Source organism: Fringilla coelebs (genome assembly GCF_963513975.1).
Source record: "Fringilla coelebs genome assembly, chromosome: 3".
Lineage (NCBI taxonomy): Eukaryota > Metazoa > Chordata > Aves > Passeriformes > Fringillidae > Fringilla > Fringilla coelebs.
In genome coordinates this window covers 94,198,957-94,215,838 of record NC_140030.1, presented here as the reverse complement: position 1 = coordinate 94,215,838, position 16,882 = coordinate 94,198,957, and the positions used below count along the sequence as shown (strand labels likewise).

General features: G+C 37.8%; 1 protein-coding gene across 12 annotated transcripts in view; it reads left to right on the top strand.

Moving 5' to 3' along the window:
* Nucleotides 1–16,882, top strand: part of ESRRG (estrogen related receptor gamma) — a 370,366-nt gene that overhangs the window by 314,998 nt on the left and 38,486 nt on the right. For all 12 annotated transcript variants that reach the window (XM_084203440.1, XM_084203439.1, XM_084203433.1 and 9 more), the window contains 2 exons: nucleotides 2,884–2,994; nucleotides 7,706–7,867. In XM_084203440.1, the coding sequence (XP_084059566.1) occupies nucleotides 2,884–2,994; nucleotides 7,706–7,867 (273 nt within the window). The remainder of the gene's footprint in view (nucleotides 1–2,883; nucleotides 2,995–7,705; nucleotides 7,868–16,882) is intronic.

Below are 16,882 nucleotides of genomic sequence, written 5' to 3'. Positions count from 1 at the left end.
GTAATGAATTTTCTCATACAAGTTATAGGAATTACAGAGGGATATCCACAGATATACTTTGGAACCTCTGGATTTTGGTTTGCTACCTGCTAAAAAAGTTTTTATGGAATGTCAGATATAGCTTGCAAAGCAGTGTCTTGCACTGTGTTTACTTCTTTAAAGACCCTTGGGAAATAAAATACCACATAGGGTGTGTTAGATTATCAGAAATCAAATCCAAAGTATCTGCTTTCTTAGAGATATAGATGCAGAAAAATATCGATATAGGATGTCTTACAGATAAAGGAAATATTAGGAGCCAAAATGATGATAAACTCTGTGGGTTTTAATGGATGGGTTATAAAGCTCTAATTTATTGGTGTTACATTATCAAAACTATTTTCACATTAAAATTTGAATTAGTTCTATTATAGACTTAGGTAATTTTAAATTATGCAATACAATTGCCCCCCAGTTATCTAGAAGATAGGGTTTTTTAAAGGAAAACTCTATTTACAGATAAAGGTGGGGCCATGGACCTAAGTAAAATTTTGCTATAGTGACATTTTTCTGTATTTCCTTCCATTGAGTATGTGAATGGCTTGAATGTGTATCTCATCTAATGCAAAGGAGGTAAAAAAAACCTGTTCATCTTGGTAGATTTATATTATTTTAATTTAAGCTTCAGTTCCATTACTTTTTGATTAAACATACTTATGTCTGATGCTATCCATCTTTTATCACTATGAAATCTGTTCCCAAGCAGAAAGAAGGATGGCATCTGAATTATGCAGAAATCATTTTCTATCTATTTTTCTTCAAATGCTGGGCAGTCTTTTTCATAATCCCACCAATATTGCATGTGGCTTCTTCTAATCCTCTGCCTGTTTCTGAATATTCAACTATCAAGCCTTGGTCTTCTGCTGTTTGTTTTTATGGCATTGTATTGTCCTGGATGTCATTTGCTTCAGCTGTAGCTCAAACTCCCAATTCAAATGTGAAGAACAACGAGTTATCATTAGTTCTGAAAGGTTTGAGCTATCAGTTTTTAAAGTGGTCTTGTAGTTTGTGCATTTCTAAGTCTAACTTTAAAAAATAAAAGCAAAAATGACCATGCTCTGTTGATTGAATTAGAAAAATTTTTATCAAACAGCTTAGATCACTAATCAGTCACGAGTTACATAGTTAACTACCATAAATAAGATTTCATTCATAGTTATGCACTGACCTCTTGGGGTATGTGGTTTGTTTGTGTTACTGTTTAAATCTTGTGGTCCCCATAAATGCAACTGGAGACACACAATGAGAAAGGTACTTCTTGGGTTTGATGGACTGACATACACAGTCTTCTGCAGTAAACCAGGTGAAATTTCACTGTTAAGTAGGGGTGATCATTACCTGCTTTCCTGATGAGCAAAAGCTATTGGCCACTGTTGGATACAACTCACTGAATTATAGTTGCAGGTGTTTGGTGTGTCCTTAAAGCAAACCCAGGAAAGATAAGCAAAAAAAAAAAAAGGCAGCAAAACCACCCCAACAATAGTTGGCCTTGGATTTCTGGCTAGTTGGCAAAACAGTTTTCCTTTACAAAACCCAGTCAATCCTTTTTGGTTTCTGAGAAGGAAAGAGGACTGGCAGATGTTTCCTGGTAACTAGTCTGTGGTACCTGTGTGGGTTCAGAGGCAGCACATAAGCTTTGGGCTGTGTTCTTCTTGCTGTGCACCTGAACTGTAACTTCTTTGGTGGTGGCTTCCCTTGCTGTCCAGAAGCCAGTTCTTGTGGTATTTTGTGTGTAAGGGAGAGATCAGAGGGATGGGATGTAGAAGGGTGGGGCACAATAATAGCAATAGAAAATACACGTAGAGGGAGGAGAGCTACAATTGACAATGAAAAGTGAGAATGCGAGTTGCACTTTATTGCCTCGCTCACAAGGGCCATTGATACTTAATGTCCTTCCATTCTTGTGTTGTTAAATCCGTGTCATCAGGGACAGATTTTGCACTTGGTATTACTTGTCCTGTTGTCCTGCATATGTGCCAAGTTCTTCAGCTTCCATGTTATGTTACTGCTTGGTTTTAGTCATCCGGGCTGTCTGGAAATCTGCCTCGGTGACTCAGAAATAAAAATATTTCCTTGTTTTGTTAGACCTACTGTCTTTGCACCCTTTCACCTTGTTTCATTTTCAGTGAGGGCAGCTATAGCTTGTTTCAAGAAGGTAAATTTCTGTATATCCATACAAACCAGGCAGCAGAAGGCTGTATTGAAGGAATGAACAGTATGGAGGTAGAACACGAACGTTAATTCATCATTGATGACATCTAAATCCACAACTGTGCAATTTCTTTCAAATCCTCATGAACAATTTCAGTCTTTAAGCCACATATATATTCTTATTTTTCTAGGGACACTTACTTTCTATCCTCTGTTAATCAGTTAATCTATCCATGTTAATCAGTCTTATTTTGGTTTTGACTATCTAGACTGTACACAGGACTTATTGTTTCTAAAGTTCTAATTCTCTGTACTTCTCTGCTCATAATGTTATGCTTCTATATCCATGGTGTTTATTACAGCTTTGAAATTCTGCTTCTGGCAAAGATGACTTAAGATTAGGCTCTTTCAAATGGAAACTAAACTTGCTAGCTGTTTTTAATAATATGTAAAAATGAATGAATGGTTTTAAATGAACAGGAAATTATGTTGTATACTTAGTCTTGCTTGTGTGGAACTCTAAACTGCTTGCAAATACTTGTAATGCTGATTTCCCATGCTTTCCAAAATTAATCTTTTGAAATAAACATGCTTTTAATATAAATATTGGAAGGCAGGAAATAGAAGATTGCTACCTGAAAGGCATGCTCATAATGTATTTAATTACATGTTTGCTTGTGTTTCCAAACGTAGGTGTGCGCCTAGACCGAGTACGTGGAGGTCGCCAGAAGTACAAGCGCAGAATAGATGCAGAGAACAGCCCATACCTGAACCCTCAGCTAGTTCAGCCAGCAAAAAAGCCATGTGAGTACACCACATGCACAGCACCTCTCTCTCAGTACAGGCTATTGACTCCTAGCCCTGTTTGCTAAGCTCCTTCTGGGTTGAGCAAGGGTTTGGTCAGAAAATATTACCGTGAAGACTATATCGATTTGGCTGTTAACAGGTTTTGTTTTAAATATGCTCATCTTTCTCAAGTGGAGTTGAACAAAGAGTGTTTTTACAGGTGGAAGTGTATAAAAGCATGGTTTATGCAGTGCAAATTTTACATTTACAGGTTATCTTTATTTTCAGTGGTACATAAAATGGTTCATACTGTGATCATTAGCTCATTGAAGCTTCTACTTTCAGATTTCACAAGAAAGTGATTTTTGTAGTTTTCATGAACTAAATGAGTTTGACTGCTCAACGTCCCAATGAAAATACATTAAGAGCCTCATTAATTTATACCTATAGATTAATACACTACCTAGCATTAGATTAAAACAGCAATATGCCACACTAATAACAAAGCAGAAAGTGGTAGTTTGGGCTCTAGTACTCTCATGGATTTTTTTTCTCTTTTTGGCTTTGTTTTGTTATGTTTTAATAATGTCCTTGATTGTATCTCTCCAGGCTGAAATTAAGAGAGAAAGAGATGATCATCTCACTGCTAAAATACAAGTTCCATCCTCTTTGCGATTAACTAAAAATAGTTAGGGGTTTTGCTTTGCAGCTTATATAAACTCAAGCAGTGACTGTACTAATTCCATGAAGTAAATTTAATAGCATTATAGCTGTAGTGCAGGAGGCTGGTGTATTACCCTGCAAAGACACACAGGCTCTGTATCAGGTGTTGTAAACTCTTCCAAATTCAAATGGGAATACACACATCCAGTTGCTCCTGCTGAGGAGGTTAATTTGCTCCTAACATGGATAAATAAATCAGTGAAATAAGGAGGGCAAATTCCTTCTTGTCTCCCATTTGCCTCTGCCTCTAAGCCTCTCACAACACACATGTCAGGCTTTAGCCCTGAAAATACCTGGCTGGATGGAAAATGGAATCTGTTTCTGATGGTGTTCCCCAGTAGGGGACAGTGCTGTGTACAATACGTTTGAGCATATGGGGATCTGGAGAGCAAATAAACAGTCTTTGAACTGTAAGTGAAAGGGCATTTTAGCTGTGTCAAAGAAAAAACAGCCAGTTTTACATAAAATTAAGGCTTAAGTGAACATATGGCATAGTTTCCTTTTGCCTTTCCAAAAAACATTATGCTGATTATATTCCTTCAATTGTCCAATCTGGCATCTTCCACTCAGCCTCCATAAGCTGTCCCACTGTTCTGTAAATACAATCTAGGGCTGCACTAAGCAGATTTTGCACATTATAATAAAAACTTTCTGATAATACAATAAAATTTAATAAACTCTAATGCTTAATTTCATTAGAGGTTTAGTTTTCCTGGGTGCACAGATTGTCAGTTTTTCATTTACTTGATATTGAGTAGAAATGTTGATAGCCTAACATACCAAAAAAAGCCAAGACCAAACAGACAAAAACAAACAACCCAACACAAAAGCCCCAAGCCCTTAAGATATGAGCAGAGGTTAATGCAGTTGTACTGAAATACAAGGATCTCTGTGTAAACCCAAGATTATTGCAACGTGGTGCATTACATTACCTATAAGGCGATAACTGCACCGATTTCTGTAAGCTCCAGTTGTCTGAGATAAACTAACCTGCTCATAAATCATTACTCATTGTCTGAGTGCCTCCCTCCATTTTTCTTAGCTTGTCCAAGTACAAACAATTTTGTCATAAACATTTTTAAAACTTAATTTTCAAATCCTGGCAGATAAGTGTCCAGACTTGAAACAGTTGAATCGGTTTTGTGTGGAAGTAGCCTGGGAGATTTTCTGGACCCTGACTGATAGTTTGTGTGTAACAAAGGCACAGGAATGAAAATTGGGTTCTATTGATTCTAATTAGGGAAACATTAAATAAGATTTACCTTGAAACAGTGCTCATGGCTATTCAATTTCCTGAGTGATGGAGTTTTCTGAGTACATTCGGAATTTTTCTATGTTCTGTGCTAATGCATGTGCCAATACATGTAGCTTTTTCCCCCTGTAAGAAAAGAGCAGGTGTTTGGAGGATCTTTTCTACACCTACTTCTGATCTCTGTTGTATTTTCTAGCTTCACCATAGAATGCAATGGCCTGGCTGTAGATTTTATTGACTGCAAAAATAAAAAGGATTTGAGATTTTGCAAATCCTGAGTCAAAAGAGACAATATTCATAAATCACCTATGGAATGCCATTGGTGAGGAGCCTCATACACGAATAAAAGTTGCTCTTTGGCCATTTCTTCTGATGCAGGGGAAAAGAACCCAGAACTTGGGGATGAGAGTGCTTCTTCATTCATTTATCATGGTTTAAAAAACTAAAAAGTAGAAGTCCTCGGCTGCATATGTTTGTGTATTAAGAAACTCTTTATTTATTTATCCTATTTTCCTAACCCATTAAAAATACTGGAATTTGGAAAGAAGTAATGTTATCTTTTCTCACTTACATGTTTTCTGTATGAAATTGAACAGGTTATGAAGAGACTGTTCAAAGATTTTTAAAAAATGTGCAAAGGCTGTTTGCCAATAAAAGTTAAAACTACCATCTGTCATTTGTAAATAAGAATAGGATTCCTCATTAATCAGTTTGATAATCAGTCAACTATTGAGATCAAAAATTGCATCAGTTGGCATAGTTCCTATAGTTCATATAAAGCATGAATATGTCCCCTTGCAATAAAACAAGCTTGATGTGATGGTTTCCAGTTGGTTCTTGCACTTATTATATGAAGGACTAACATATATCACAACTACTGACACACAAATTTGGAATAAGGCAAAAATTGTAGAGACAGTAGATCAGAGTCAAGGAGTCTTGTGTCACTAAAGAGCCGTAAAGTATCAGAAATCTGAATCAAGTGAGCATTTTATGGAAAAATGTCATGGACTAGTAAGGATCCTTTCTGACACGGATACCTTCGGTTTTAGCTTTTATATTTTTCAGATTCTGTACTGCTTTAGTGTATAGTTCTGAGCTTCATATTAAGGGACAGTAAGCTCTCTTCACAGAGTAGGTGGACAAAACAATTTCCTTTTCTAGCTTGGGAGCAAGGACAGCTGATCCAAATTTCAGGCCCAAGAACATAAACAACACGGACTGAAGAGGGAAAAACAAGAAGGATGGCACTTCATAACCTAAAGCTATAACTGGACAATTAGCTCCAATATGCTAGTGGACCAGAACTTACAAAAGTGTGAGACCCCGTGACCAGTCACCCATTTTGGGTCCATCTTGGCTGTAGCCCTGGCTGGGCTCTTGTGCTGCCCAAGATGTATCCATTGAGGCCTTTTAATAAATACCTACTTTATTCTTTAACTCTGCCTAGCCTGTGCTCTAGGTCAGACTTGACCAGGCATCAACACTGCTGGGCAAGTCACATCCCAGTCAGCTTCCATTGCAGGAGACCATTGTAGTCTCTCCTGTGACTTACATGCAGATGGGGAAAATTATACTAATTCTGGCAGCATTCTCTGCACTCAGAAAATACTCAGGGTCTTCTCACGGTGGAATCCCATTTATATCAAGCCTTATAATGTTTTATCTCACTGAAGGGCACAGATTCATGTAAAATCACTAAAGGGTGCCGTTTGGGCTTTAAATTCTGATGGTGCATTTGAGGTCAAAAGATGTACCTACCAGGAAAAGTAAAATGTAAATATATTGGGAAGTATAGTAATGTACCCTGTATTAGGAGGCTTAATGAATTAGTCCTTTTCCCGTTTTTCAATTCTGCCTTCTCAGGGCAATAAATCAGGCCCCTGTATAGAGATAAAATATTTCAATTGTGCCTTCTCATGGATATAGTGCTCATATTATGTTTATCCTACTTACAGAATAGCAGCACTGTATTGTAAATCTTGTGGGCTCTTCTCTTTTTTTCTTCTCTGCATTTTTCCATATAACTTAATTGATTATTCCAAATAGATGTCACAAGTCAACTGAATTAAAAAGTAAATATTTAACATGTGAATGAAAATGCTATATAGATAAAAATAAGCAATGTGTGACTATGATAAAGTATCATTCCATGCAGAAAACCAGTTCTCTGAGGTAGAGTTTGCATACTTTCATACTTTGCTTAGTTTTACACTCTTTTTTCTCTTTGATTTTAGTGGTTTTTGCTGTTTAGAAATGAGAAGGAGATCATTAGTCTAGGTTATTGGTAAAAATGGTAGTTTGGGTCACTGACAGTAGTTACAGGTTTCAGTGATTGACTGATTGCATGTGGTATTTACTCACTCAAAAATACCCCTGCCTTTAAGGGGTAGGGTGAGTAGCAGGTAATAAAATGAAGGCGACACTTTTCTAATTGAATAGTACAAAATGCCCTGTAATGCATTAATCTTTTCCTATAAAGTTTGTACTCCAGTAATTAACAGGGATCATGTATTTCTATGTTCTATTGAATTTAATATTTAAGAACATACATGTCTGGCTTGATAAATACTGTTAATGGATCAGATTTGTTTGTGCTGTAACCACTTGTAGGAGGTCATGAAGTTACAATAAGGTGTAATTAGGTTCAGTGTCTTAAGACAAATTTTTGTGCACTTTGAAATCTGAGCCATCTGTTTGAAGTGCAGAATGATGCTGCTGGTGATCTTGTAATGTTCTGGACCATTTTTACAGATAACAAGATTGTCTCCCATTTGCTGGTGGCTGAACCAGAGAAGATCTATGCTATGCCTGACCCCACTGTTCCAGACAGTGACATCAAAGCACTTACCACTCTTTGTGACCTGGCAGACAGAGAGCTGGTGGTGATCATTGGATGGGCTAAGCATATTCCAGGTACGTACAGCGTTTATTGCAAATAGATAACGTACAGAAATCATCGTGTGGGTTATTCTGTGCTGGTAAGAAATACTACTTTTTTCTCTCCCTGCAATGCATAAAGGTTTCCTAAGGCTCCAGAATATTCCCACAGAACACAGTTTAGATGGTTATGTATCTTACCTCGGAAGTAGTAGTGTTGTTGCTGTGAGTGTTACCATGTTAGTAAGTTTCACATGCTGCTTAGAGATTTTTTTTTTCATGTATTTCTATTATTAAGATAAACTCCCCTTGCTATCCAGAGCATTAGCCTGGCATAAAGGGTCATACAAGTCCTCTTCTCTGTAGTCATCTGATTCAGCAGTATTTGAATATAAGTCTGGCTCCTCTGTTAGGTAAATGCAGCACTTCTGACCACAGGAGGTGAAAAAATTCAGTTATGTTTTGGCAAGGCACAGAGGAATTGTTCTTTTCATTGACTGATCTAGTGTGAGAACTGAACTGTACCAACAATTCAGTAAAAAGAACTGAATTATCCCAAAAAGTCTCCTCTTACGACTTAGTATTTCTTTGGTCTGCATGGAATGGACTGCAGTCTGCATCACATAAATGCACTGATATTATAAAAGCTGACTGGCAATCTTATTAGCAAGAAAAATGGGGGTCATCAAAAGCAGTTTCTCAGAAGATTAGCAATGCCTCCAGATAACATTTCAGGTGTATATTTGCCCCTCCCCAGTGCTGAGGTGTTTGTTCTTGCTCTGTGGGCTAGCAGACAAACTTACAGAAGTCTCCAGGGTTCTCAGTCTATCACCTTTCACAAACTGTAAAGTCACACAAAAAAAGGTCAGCTTTTTCTCTTGTTTCTTAAGGTATTTTTCTTGTCCAGCAGATGAGTGAGCATGTTGGTGTGTTTTCACCAGCTCATTAGTTTTCTAATTTTGATAGTGGAGCCTTATTAAGCATGAGAGTGGATAGCCTTTCATTCCTCACAGTAATAAGTCATTCTCATTTTAGATGTGATTTTGGGACAACTTAGTAGTAGAATAAATAATCCAGTCAGTTGTTTGTTTATCAGAGTTAAAGATATTTTATTTGTCGTTTCAAAAGAAATTGCAAAGAAATACTTGCTGTTTGTTTCTTTTTCCCTTGTTCTTACCAGTTCTTCTGGGTCATCTTGGATAAATATAAACACAATATATGTACAAACACAATCAAAGAATAACAATAATTTGTACGTTTATGAAGTGTTGGGGTTTTTTTACTTCAGGGGAAAGACAACAGCCTTACAGACCTAAAATAGTCAGTTGAAATTCAGTCATTCTCTGTGCCACAAACGGTGTATAAACAAGTTCTTGTATCACAAGCAATGTTTTTCTGGTACAGTTAACTTATTTCTGTCTCCTTAAACTAGTTTGTCTTTATGCTTTGAATGCTACAGTAATTTCTTTAATCAAATTGATGGAAGTCCCTTTCCCAGCCCACACTGAAACCAATTTATTGGTCATGATACGCCGGCTATGTTGCTAACAGTCGTAACGAACTGTCAGGCAATATCGCAGTGCAGCTAATTTGAAGTCATTAGGTGTGCAGCGTTCAGGCAACAATTTGTTACAGTGGTTAGGAACACAGCTGACATTTCTGAATGGCTTTGTTCAGAGCAGTTCTAGATGAGCCCAAGCAAATTGTAAACTAATTTAAACATCACTCTATATTATAGGATCTACTTTGTCTTACACTGGTTGCTAATAAAGCACCCCAAATTAAGTCAGAATGAGTTAAGCAGGTGAGTTTGAGTTTCATCTTTGGAAGATACCTAGATCACCTTAACCAAAATAGAGTAGCTCTCAAAGAAGTCAGTCATGCTCCATAGCAGTTGCAGGGGAACTTTTGTCAGTCTGATTTGTGAATATGCGGTGTAGCTTGGATTTGGCTGGAGCGATGGGAAGAGCAGAGGGATGAGACTGAGCAGCCTTTAAAATGATGGCTTTGGTTAGTGTGGAAAAGGTATTGGATGCCATAAACTGGTCCTGAAAATTTAAAATCTGAGCCACTCGAGGAACTTACCTGCTACAAAACAGCATTTTAGTACAAAGTAAGCTCAAACCACACCTACAGTGGTTAAGCCACCCTAGGTAAGTGCGCTTACCTGATTTCATTTACAAATGAGAGTTTAAAAAAAACCCCAGGCAATAAAGACTTATCTTTTTATAAGCCTTCAGGTAACAGAGGACAGTGATAAAATCTGTGCTTGTTGTCTGGCATTTGATCACACAAATCAAAATGCAAAAGGCTGGACATGGTAAAGGGCAAATACAGTGAGCTTTGGTTTTGAATGTTGGACTGATGAACTTGGACTGGCTACGCTCAGCTGATGTCTGGCTCAAAACAGCGTCGGGAGGAGCCTGCATTGGTGCTGCCTGTTTGCAAAACTAACAAATGTTACTGTAGGCAGAAGCATAACAGGATAGGGAAAAGGATGAATTAGAAAAGGGGTGGAAATTGCATAAAAGTTCACTGTAGCTTGGCAGACTAAGTAAACCCTTGGTGTAAATTTTGTAGAGTCGATTAATTACACCAGTAGTGAATTTGTGCCTAGCGCAGCAAAGCAGCAATCAGCAAATCTTTCTTTACTATAGTGATTTCTTAAGGTTCAGTGTAATTAAAGGCCCTTATATATCAGGTGCTTAATAACTAATAAAGATCTCAACTCTAAAGCATTGCAATGTAAAATTTGTCTTTGTGGAGGAAACCAAAGCAATGTTTTTACTCTTCTGAAAAAAAGCCTTTTAATAGGATTATCTACAAAAATGTAACAATGCAATATTCATTCTGCCCTGGCCAACCGTTTCCCATTTCAGTCACAGACTAAAAAATGTTTTCAAATTATACAAAGTTCAAGTCCTTTCATAAAATCATTAGTATTTTTGTTGTATTGGAAATATTTCAGTTGTTGCTTTTATTGAACAAAAAGTCTATACCATATACAAAAGGAAATATTGAAAGAAAAATATATATGGAAAGCCTTTATCAGTAAATAGAATTAGTCTCCTTGCATTTATAAATCAAATAAATGGAAAGTGTGTTGTTATGAAACATGACCATGTCTTATCTGAAGAAGAAAAAGATCACAATGGCATTAGGAAATGCTTGACTTTAGTTAGAGAGGCGTAAGGGCACAAGAACAGATGATGGTGCCCTAATAGCCCTTTTTAAGAATGACAGGGCCCCGCCATTAGCATCCTTTTATATCCTTGGAAATTGCTCATGCCTCGCTTTTATGGTTCCTATCTGCCTGACTCTTTTTTATTTCTCTTTCAATTTCATCCGCGCTCGGATAAGCGCATGCTAACACAATATGATTGAGCTGTAAAATGGAACGCTGTCGCCTCTAATCTCTTTTATGTAGATATGGAGGTACTTCCACACTCCACTTCATTCTCTCTCCATTGTTGGCCTTTTTAGAATGTGTTGCCGAGTAATGGAGGCTCAGTCAAATATTAGAGCTAGGTTTCACAGGGTGTGATAAGAAGATTATCAGGCCAGCAGTCAGATCTATTGTTGTTCTTTGTGTCAGATTAAAATATTCTGATGTACTGTAACTTCGTTAGTAAAATACTGAAGGTGCTTAGGGAGGGAGGCTGATGCTGCTTCATCTCCTGCCTGATGAGACAAAACTCCTATTAACTGACCTAAATAAATTGTAAATATATCAGGAAGCCTCTGATAAATATATCAGGAAGCCTTATTTTATTTTATTTTATTTTATTTTATTTTATTTTATTTTATTTTATTTTAATTTTTAAAATTGTATTTTAGTTATCTTTTAAATAAGGAAACCTTTCTTAATTCAGTATTTTCTGGTAGTTGAGTTTCCTACCCTTCACATTGTATTTTGGGGAGTTTCCATTTCATTGGTTACATTATATTAATTAAGCTTTTGCTGTATAGGGTAGTTTTCTGCTGATACCTATTCACAGTACCAGTACGGTTTTGGCTGGCTTTTTGTAACTCTCTCATTGACATTCACCAAAATGTACAACATTTTTTCATATTAAGTGGAGGCAGCAAACATTAAGCTCTTAAAAATGTGCATAACGGGAAGCTAAAGAAAAAATGTTCTCTACAAAATTTGCATGCATGAAAGAACATCAACCAGACCATAGAAATCAACTTTTTGCACTTAAGATGAAAAATTTGTTTGGAAACAGTAAATCAGACTAATACATCAAAAATAACTAGTTACATTATTTAGTAAAATAAGCCTGCTTGTCTTCAGCTGTTGTCCCTGTTTTGTTAGCAGTAACAGTGTTCAAGGAAGGGAATAGTTAGAAATTGATACTGCCACTTGAGCTAGTATTAAAAAAAAAAAAAAAAAAAAGGCATTATTTTGATGTAACAAATACAAGGATGTTTTGAATATTTTAGTGTTAATGTTTTATGAAACATTGTTGTTCCAGCATACTCTTTGTGGAGGACAATATTTAAGCTTTCCTTTCCAAAGCAGCTCTCAGGGGTGTAGTTTGACATTATAATATTGAACAAGAACATGATTTGCTGCAGAGTTGTTGTTTCTAAAATGCCCTTTTCTCACCATGTGTTTCAGAAATATCACCCCATGCAGGTAAAAGCTGACCACAATCACTTGTGTGGCTTGTTTTTGGGGCAGCCCATAGAGGATCTCAGCTCTGCAAAGGGGACAGGTCTTGCCTGTGCTTTATGTCTGTGCTGTGCTGCCTGCCACTGTAAAATTTGTTTTTTGCGCCCAGCCTTCCCCAGTCCCTTGTGCTGCTAGCTGGATTTAGGGCCATTTCAGACACAGCCCTGCAGCTTCTGGGAGCACCCCATCACAGGGTGCCTGTCCTTCCACAGACAGCTGGGCATGTAGATGTGGTGTTCGCTGTTCCTGTGACATGGAATGGAGGATGAGTTGTGAGGTGCTAAGAGGTTGGCAGGAATAATAACTTGAGCCTCCCGGGGAATCAGGACATCCTGCCCTTTCTCAAAGTGCTAACTGGGACACTTTATCAAAAGCCTGGTATCTGCCCTTCTTTTAACTCCTTCTACAAGCATGCTTTAAGTACAGAAACCAGACCTGCTCTTCCTGCGAGGGAAATGTTCTTGAAGTCACAACTAGTGTGACATGTGATCTAAGGCAGGCCATTCCCTGGGCCTTGAGGGTAGAGATTTCAGCCAAGAGGTTTCTCAAAAACGAATGACTTCCTTGACCTCTGGCACTGAATTGTACAATATCAGCAATTGGCTGCCAGTTTTATTTTTGAGCGTTAGTGTGGATGGACCACCCAGCGCTGCCAGGGTTTAGATCACCATGTTGATACAGGTTTCTCTAAGCACAATGGGACAGCAGTGTGCCTAAAATGCCAGCAGTTCATCTGTCCTCGTATTTGAAGGCAGGGAATGGTGGCAGTTTTTAGTTTTTCATATTTTGAAAACAGTATCACAGAGAAGGGTTAAGTGATCTTACAAGGTAGGGAGGAAGAGGTAGGATGATGCATGAATAAACATGTCCACAAGTCTCCTAGCATTTTCAAAACAAAACAAGGGTCTCTATTGTGGCAAAAGGTAGTAAGCAAAGGTTCTGTTCAGGTTTTTAAAAATTCTCAACACAACCTGCTGAGATACAGTGTTGGGCTATTTTTGATGAATCTGTTTCAGGAGTTAGTGGCAAAAGACAGCAGATCTCAGTGCAAAAGACTAGTGGGCTTTGTGTGCAACTAGAGATAAACACACTCTAAGTGTGTCTGCTAGTTCCAGTTCAGAACTGAGAGAGGCAGCACGGGAGAGGTGAGAAGGTTTCTAATAATGCTAGACATAGATGTCCTGGGGTAAAAAAAGCACTTTCCTTTCCAGGTTAGTCACTTCTGGCATTTTTTTGCTTGCATTAAATTAACTGAGGGGGGGAAAAATAATCTCAAACATATAAACATCTCATCACCTGCAAATTATACATAAGTATAAAATAAATGTGCAGTAAAACTCAAATAGGCACCTGAAACTCTTAATATATATTACTTCAAAATCTGTACCCATTCTTGGAAAAGCTTATTTAAGAGTAATCATCACCAAAAGCATAATAAAGTCAAAAAATAGAATTAACAGGTAACAAAAGAACTTGGCTCAGTTATTATCTTTTAACATTGCGGGGGATTTTAGGGAAAAAAACCCTTATTTAAAATGCTCTTCTCTCAAGATCAGAATTAAACAGCGACTTTGTGTCTCTATTAAGTTCACCTTTTATTCCTTCACAAGTACTTGCTTTTCCCTTCTGAGTAACTGTCTCCTTTTCTTGTTTTGTTGCTTTTTTTTTTTTTTTTTTTTTAAATCAGTTCTCCCCCTCCACCCATGCCCCCAACATTCACACTACACTGTCTGGCTGTTGCACTTTTTTTTTCCCAGTGTCCCCCTTTATCTGCCTGAACCAATCTCCAAATGAATGCATGTCTATCATGGCCTTAGCTTTGACACTCTGGATATATTGATTAATAGTTGCCCTAAGCTCCTTTTAGCAAATCAAATTTTCACTTTTAGCAAGGATTTCGCCTCTGATTTATTCAGCAAAGTGAAATGCACTAAATTGACTTTGACATTCAGGGAAAATGGCTGAAAAACAAAGAGGGGAGGAAAGAGATATAAATTGTGTGGCAGCTGGAGACTTCAAGCATAAAAGAGGCCGTTTTCTATAGAATATCACTGGTTAATTTGGAAACATGCATTTAAACAGGAGTATAAATTATTTTCTTAAAATTAGATGTTTTTTTAGACTTAGGGTTTGGGATATAGTAAGGTTTACTTAGCAAAATGCTATATATTCAACCTAAATTCATCACTTGCTAATCATGGTGCAAGTGTGGGGCCCACTTTTGTTGCCACTAATAATTATGATGTTAAACGAGAGACAAAGAGGTTTCTGAGTAGTTTTATAATGAGGTGCTAAATTGGTAAATATCTTCCTACCATTGCATTATGTTGTTCACTCCTGTGGCCCTTTAAAAATAAGAAATGATTAATGAAAAGAGAGCAAATCAACAGTAATGAATGCCGGTGCTTTTCATTTTCTTTCTATAAACAAAAATGGCTAGTTTCTGAGTCTTACATGCAAAAGTACAAAATGATACAGCAGCCATTTGCTATTATTCTTCCAGCAAAATCAAGAGTGTTGTATTACCCTGGGTGTCTTGTAGACTGAGTTAGAGATGTTGTATGCTCACAGATGTTGCATGACTGAAGTACCAGGAGGCTGAAAATGCCCCCTTTCACATTTGCAAGTGTTTGAGTGCACTGCTAAATGGAATAAAGGAGAGGGGGAAAGAAGGAGAAAAATTATTATTCTGCTCCATTAGCAGATCTGGATGGTTTTGAGTGGGGTGCACAAATATGCAAACTAAAACTGCAGGAAGTGGTTTGGGTTTGTTCTGTGATCAGATTCTACAGCAAAAATTAAAAAGAAATACAGATGATAGTTTGCTCAGTTAATCTAGAGAGACAGACCAGGAACCTTCAGTGGGATCAGTTGTCCTGGGTGCACAAGTCAAATGTGGTGTGCCAGCCTCTGTTGCTCAAGGATCTGGCCCTGAAGGGATAAATCCCCATCAGTAGTCAGTGTATCAGTGGGAGCTGAGAGTTTCCTTTGTCCCCTGTGTGTACTCAGCACCTCAGGACTCTGCAGCACTGTGCAGAATCAAGGTTTAAGCAAGTATTTCCACTCAGGGGACAACAATGCTCACCTTTGTACCCACTTCTTGTGTGACAAACGGGTTTACTAGATTAGGTCTGTGTAAATTGCAGATGACTCAGTAGCAGTTTTCCTTGTTCTAAGCCAACAAGGAATTAATCTTATTACCAGAGGGTAAGAGGTCTAAACGTATCTTAACCTTTTTAATTTTACTGTAATCTCCGGTCTTCTTTTTTTTTTTGGAAGCAAGCTGGATGTGAGGCTTCAATAATGGCCTTTTGCAAGTGGAACAAGCATCCAGAGTGCCATACCCAAGATAGCTGGGCTCATTAGATTTTCAGGCATGTGACTATTCCATCATTCAGTTGCCACCCCCCATAATTTAGCTCAACTTCATTAAAAGACCACTGGTTAAGAGTACATTATATGAAAGAATTGAAACTTCTGAAATAGTCTTTGAGGGGGTGTCCTTTCCCAAACCTCCCCAAACAGTACAGTCCATACCTCAAGGGTGGCCAGCTTCTTACAAGTAGTGCATGGCTGCAAGGCAGGAAGATGCCTTGCTCAGAAACACAGGAAAAAAGCTGGAACAAGTCTTGGCATTATTCCTTAAGTGAGGAATTTGCAGAAGAGTCAAATGCAGCAGAACTGAGCCTGTCATTCATGTTCACTAAGTATCACTTCTGTATTTACAGGACTCCTCTCCTCTAGAAAAATTGAGATTTTTTTCAAGCAGACTCACTGTTTAAAGAACATGCAAACAAAGAGTGTTTTTTTTCAGTTTTAAAATTCCTTGAGGCTTAGTTGGAGATAAGATGATCAATTTTATATTTCATTTAAATTGGCCCCTGAAAGGATCATAGCAGACACTGAGAATGCAGAAGTAAACTTAGAGCAACATAGCCCTCTTATGGTAACTATTTAGGCTGCTTTAAACTAAACATTTGACTTAGTCATCTAACTAAGCCTCCAACAAAAATACATTTACTTTGTTCTGGGTGGGGAAGAAAAGAACACCTTCTCAGTCATACATGTTGACACTGTAAATCCAGGATGGGAGGAGGGAGGGGGGGAAAGAGCCAATTGCTTAGATTGGATTTAGAGCAGACAGGTCTCCACCTGTATGACTGGGTCAGAGACACAGGATGGTCTAGTTTCCTAAAGTCAGCTGAGACCAGTTAAATACTGTAATTCTAAGAATGCCTCTACTTTCTCTCTGGATAAGTTCAGCTTCACACCTGCTTAACCTACATTGGAATAGGATTAATTACCTGAATTGCAACACCCCATTAGCCAGTCAGCACGTTTCTGGCAGGGCACATGGTGACCTGGGTCTGGTT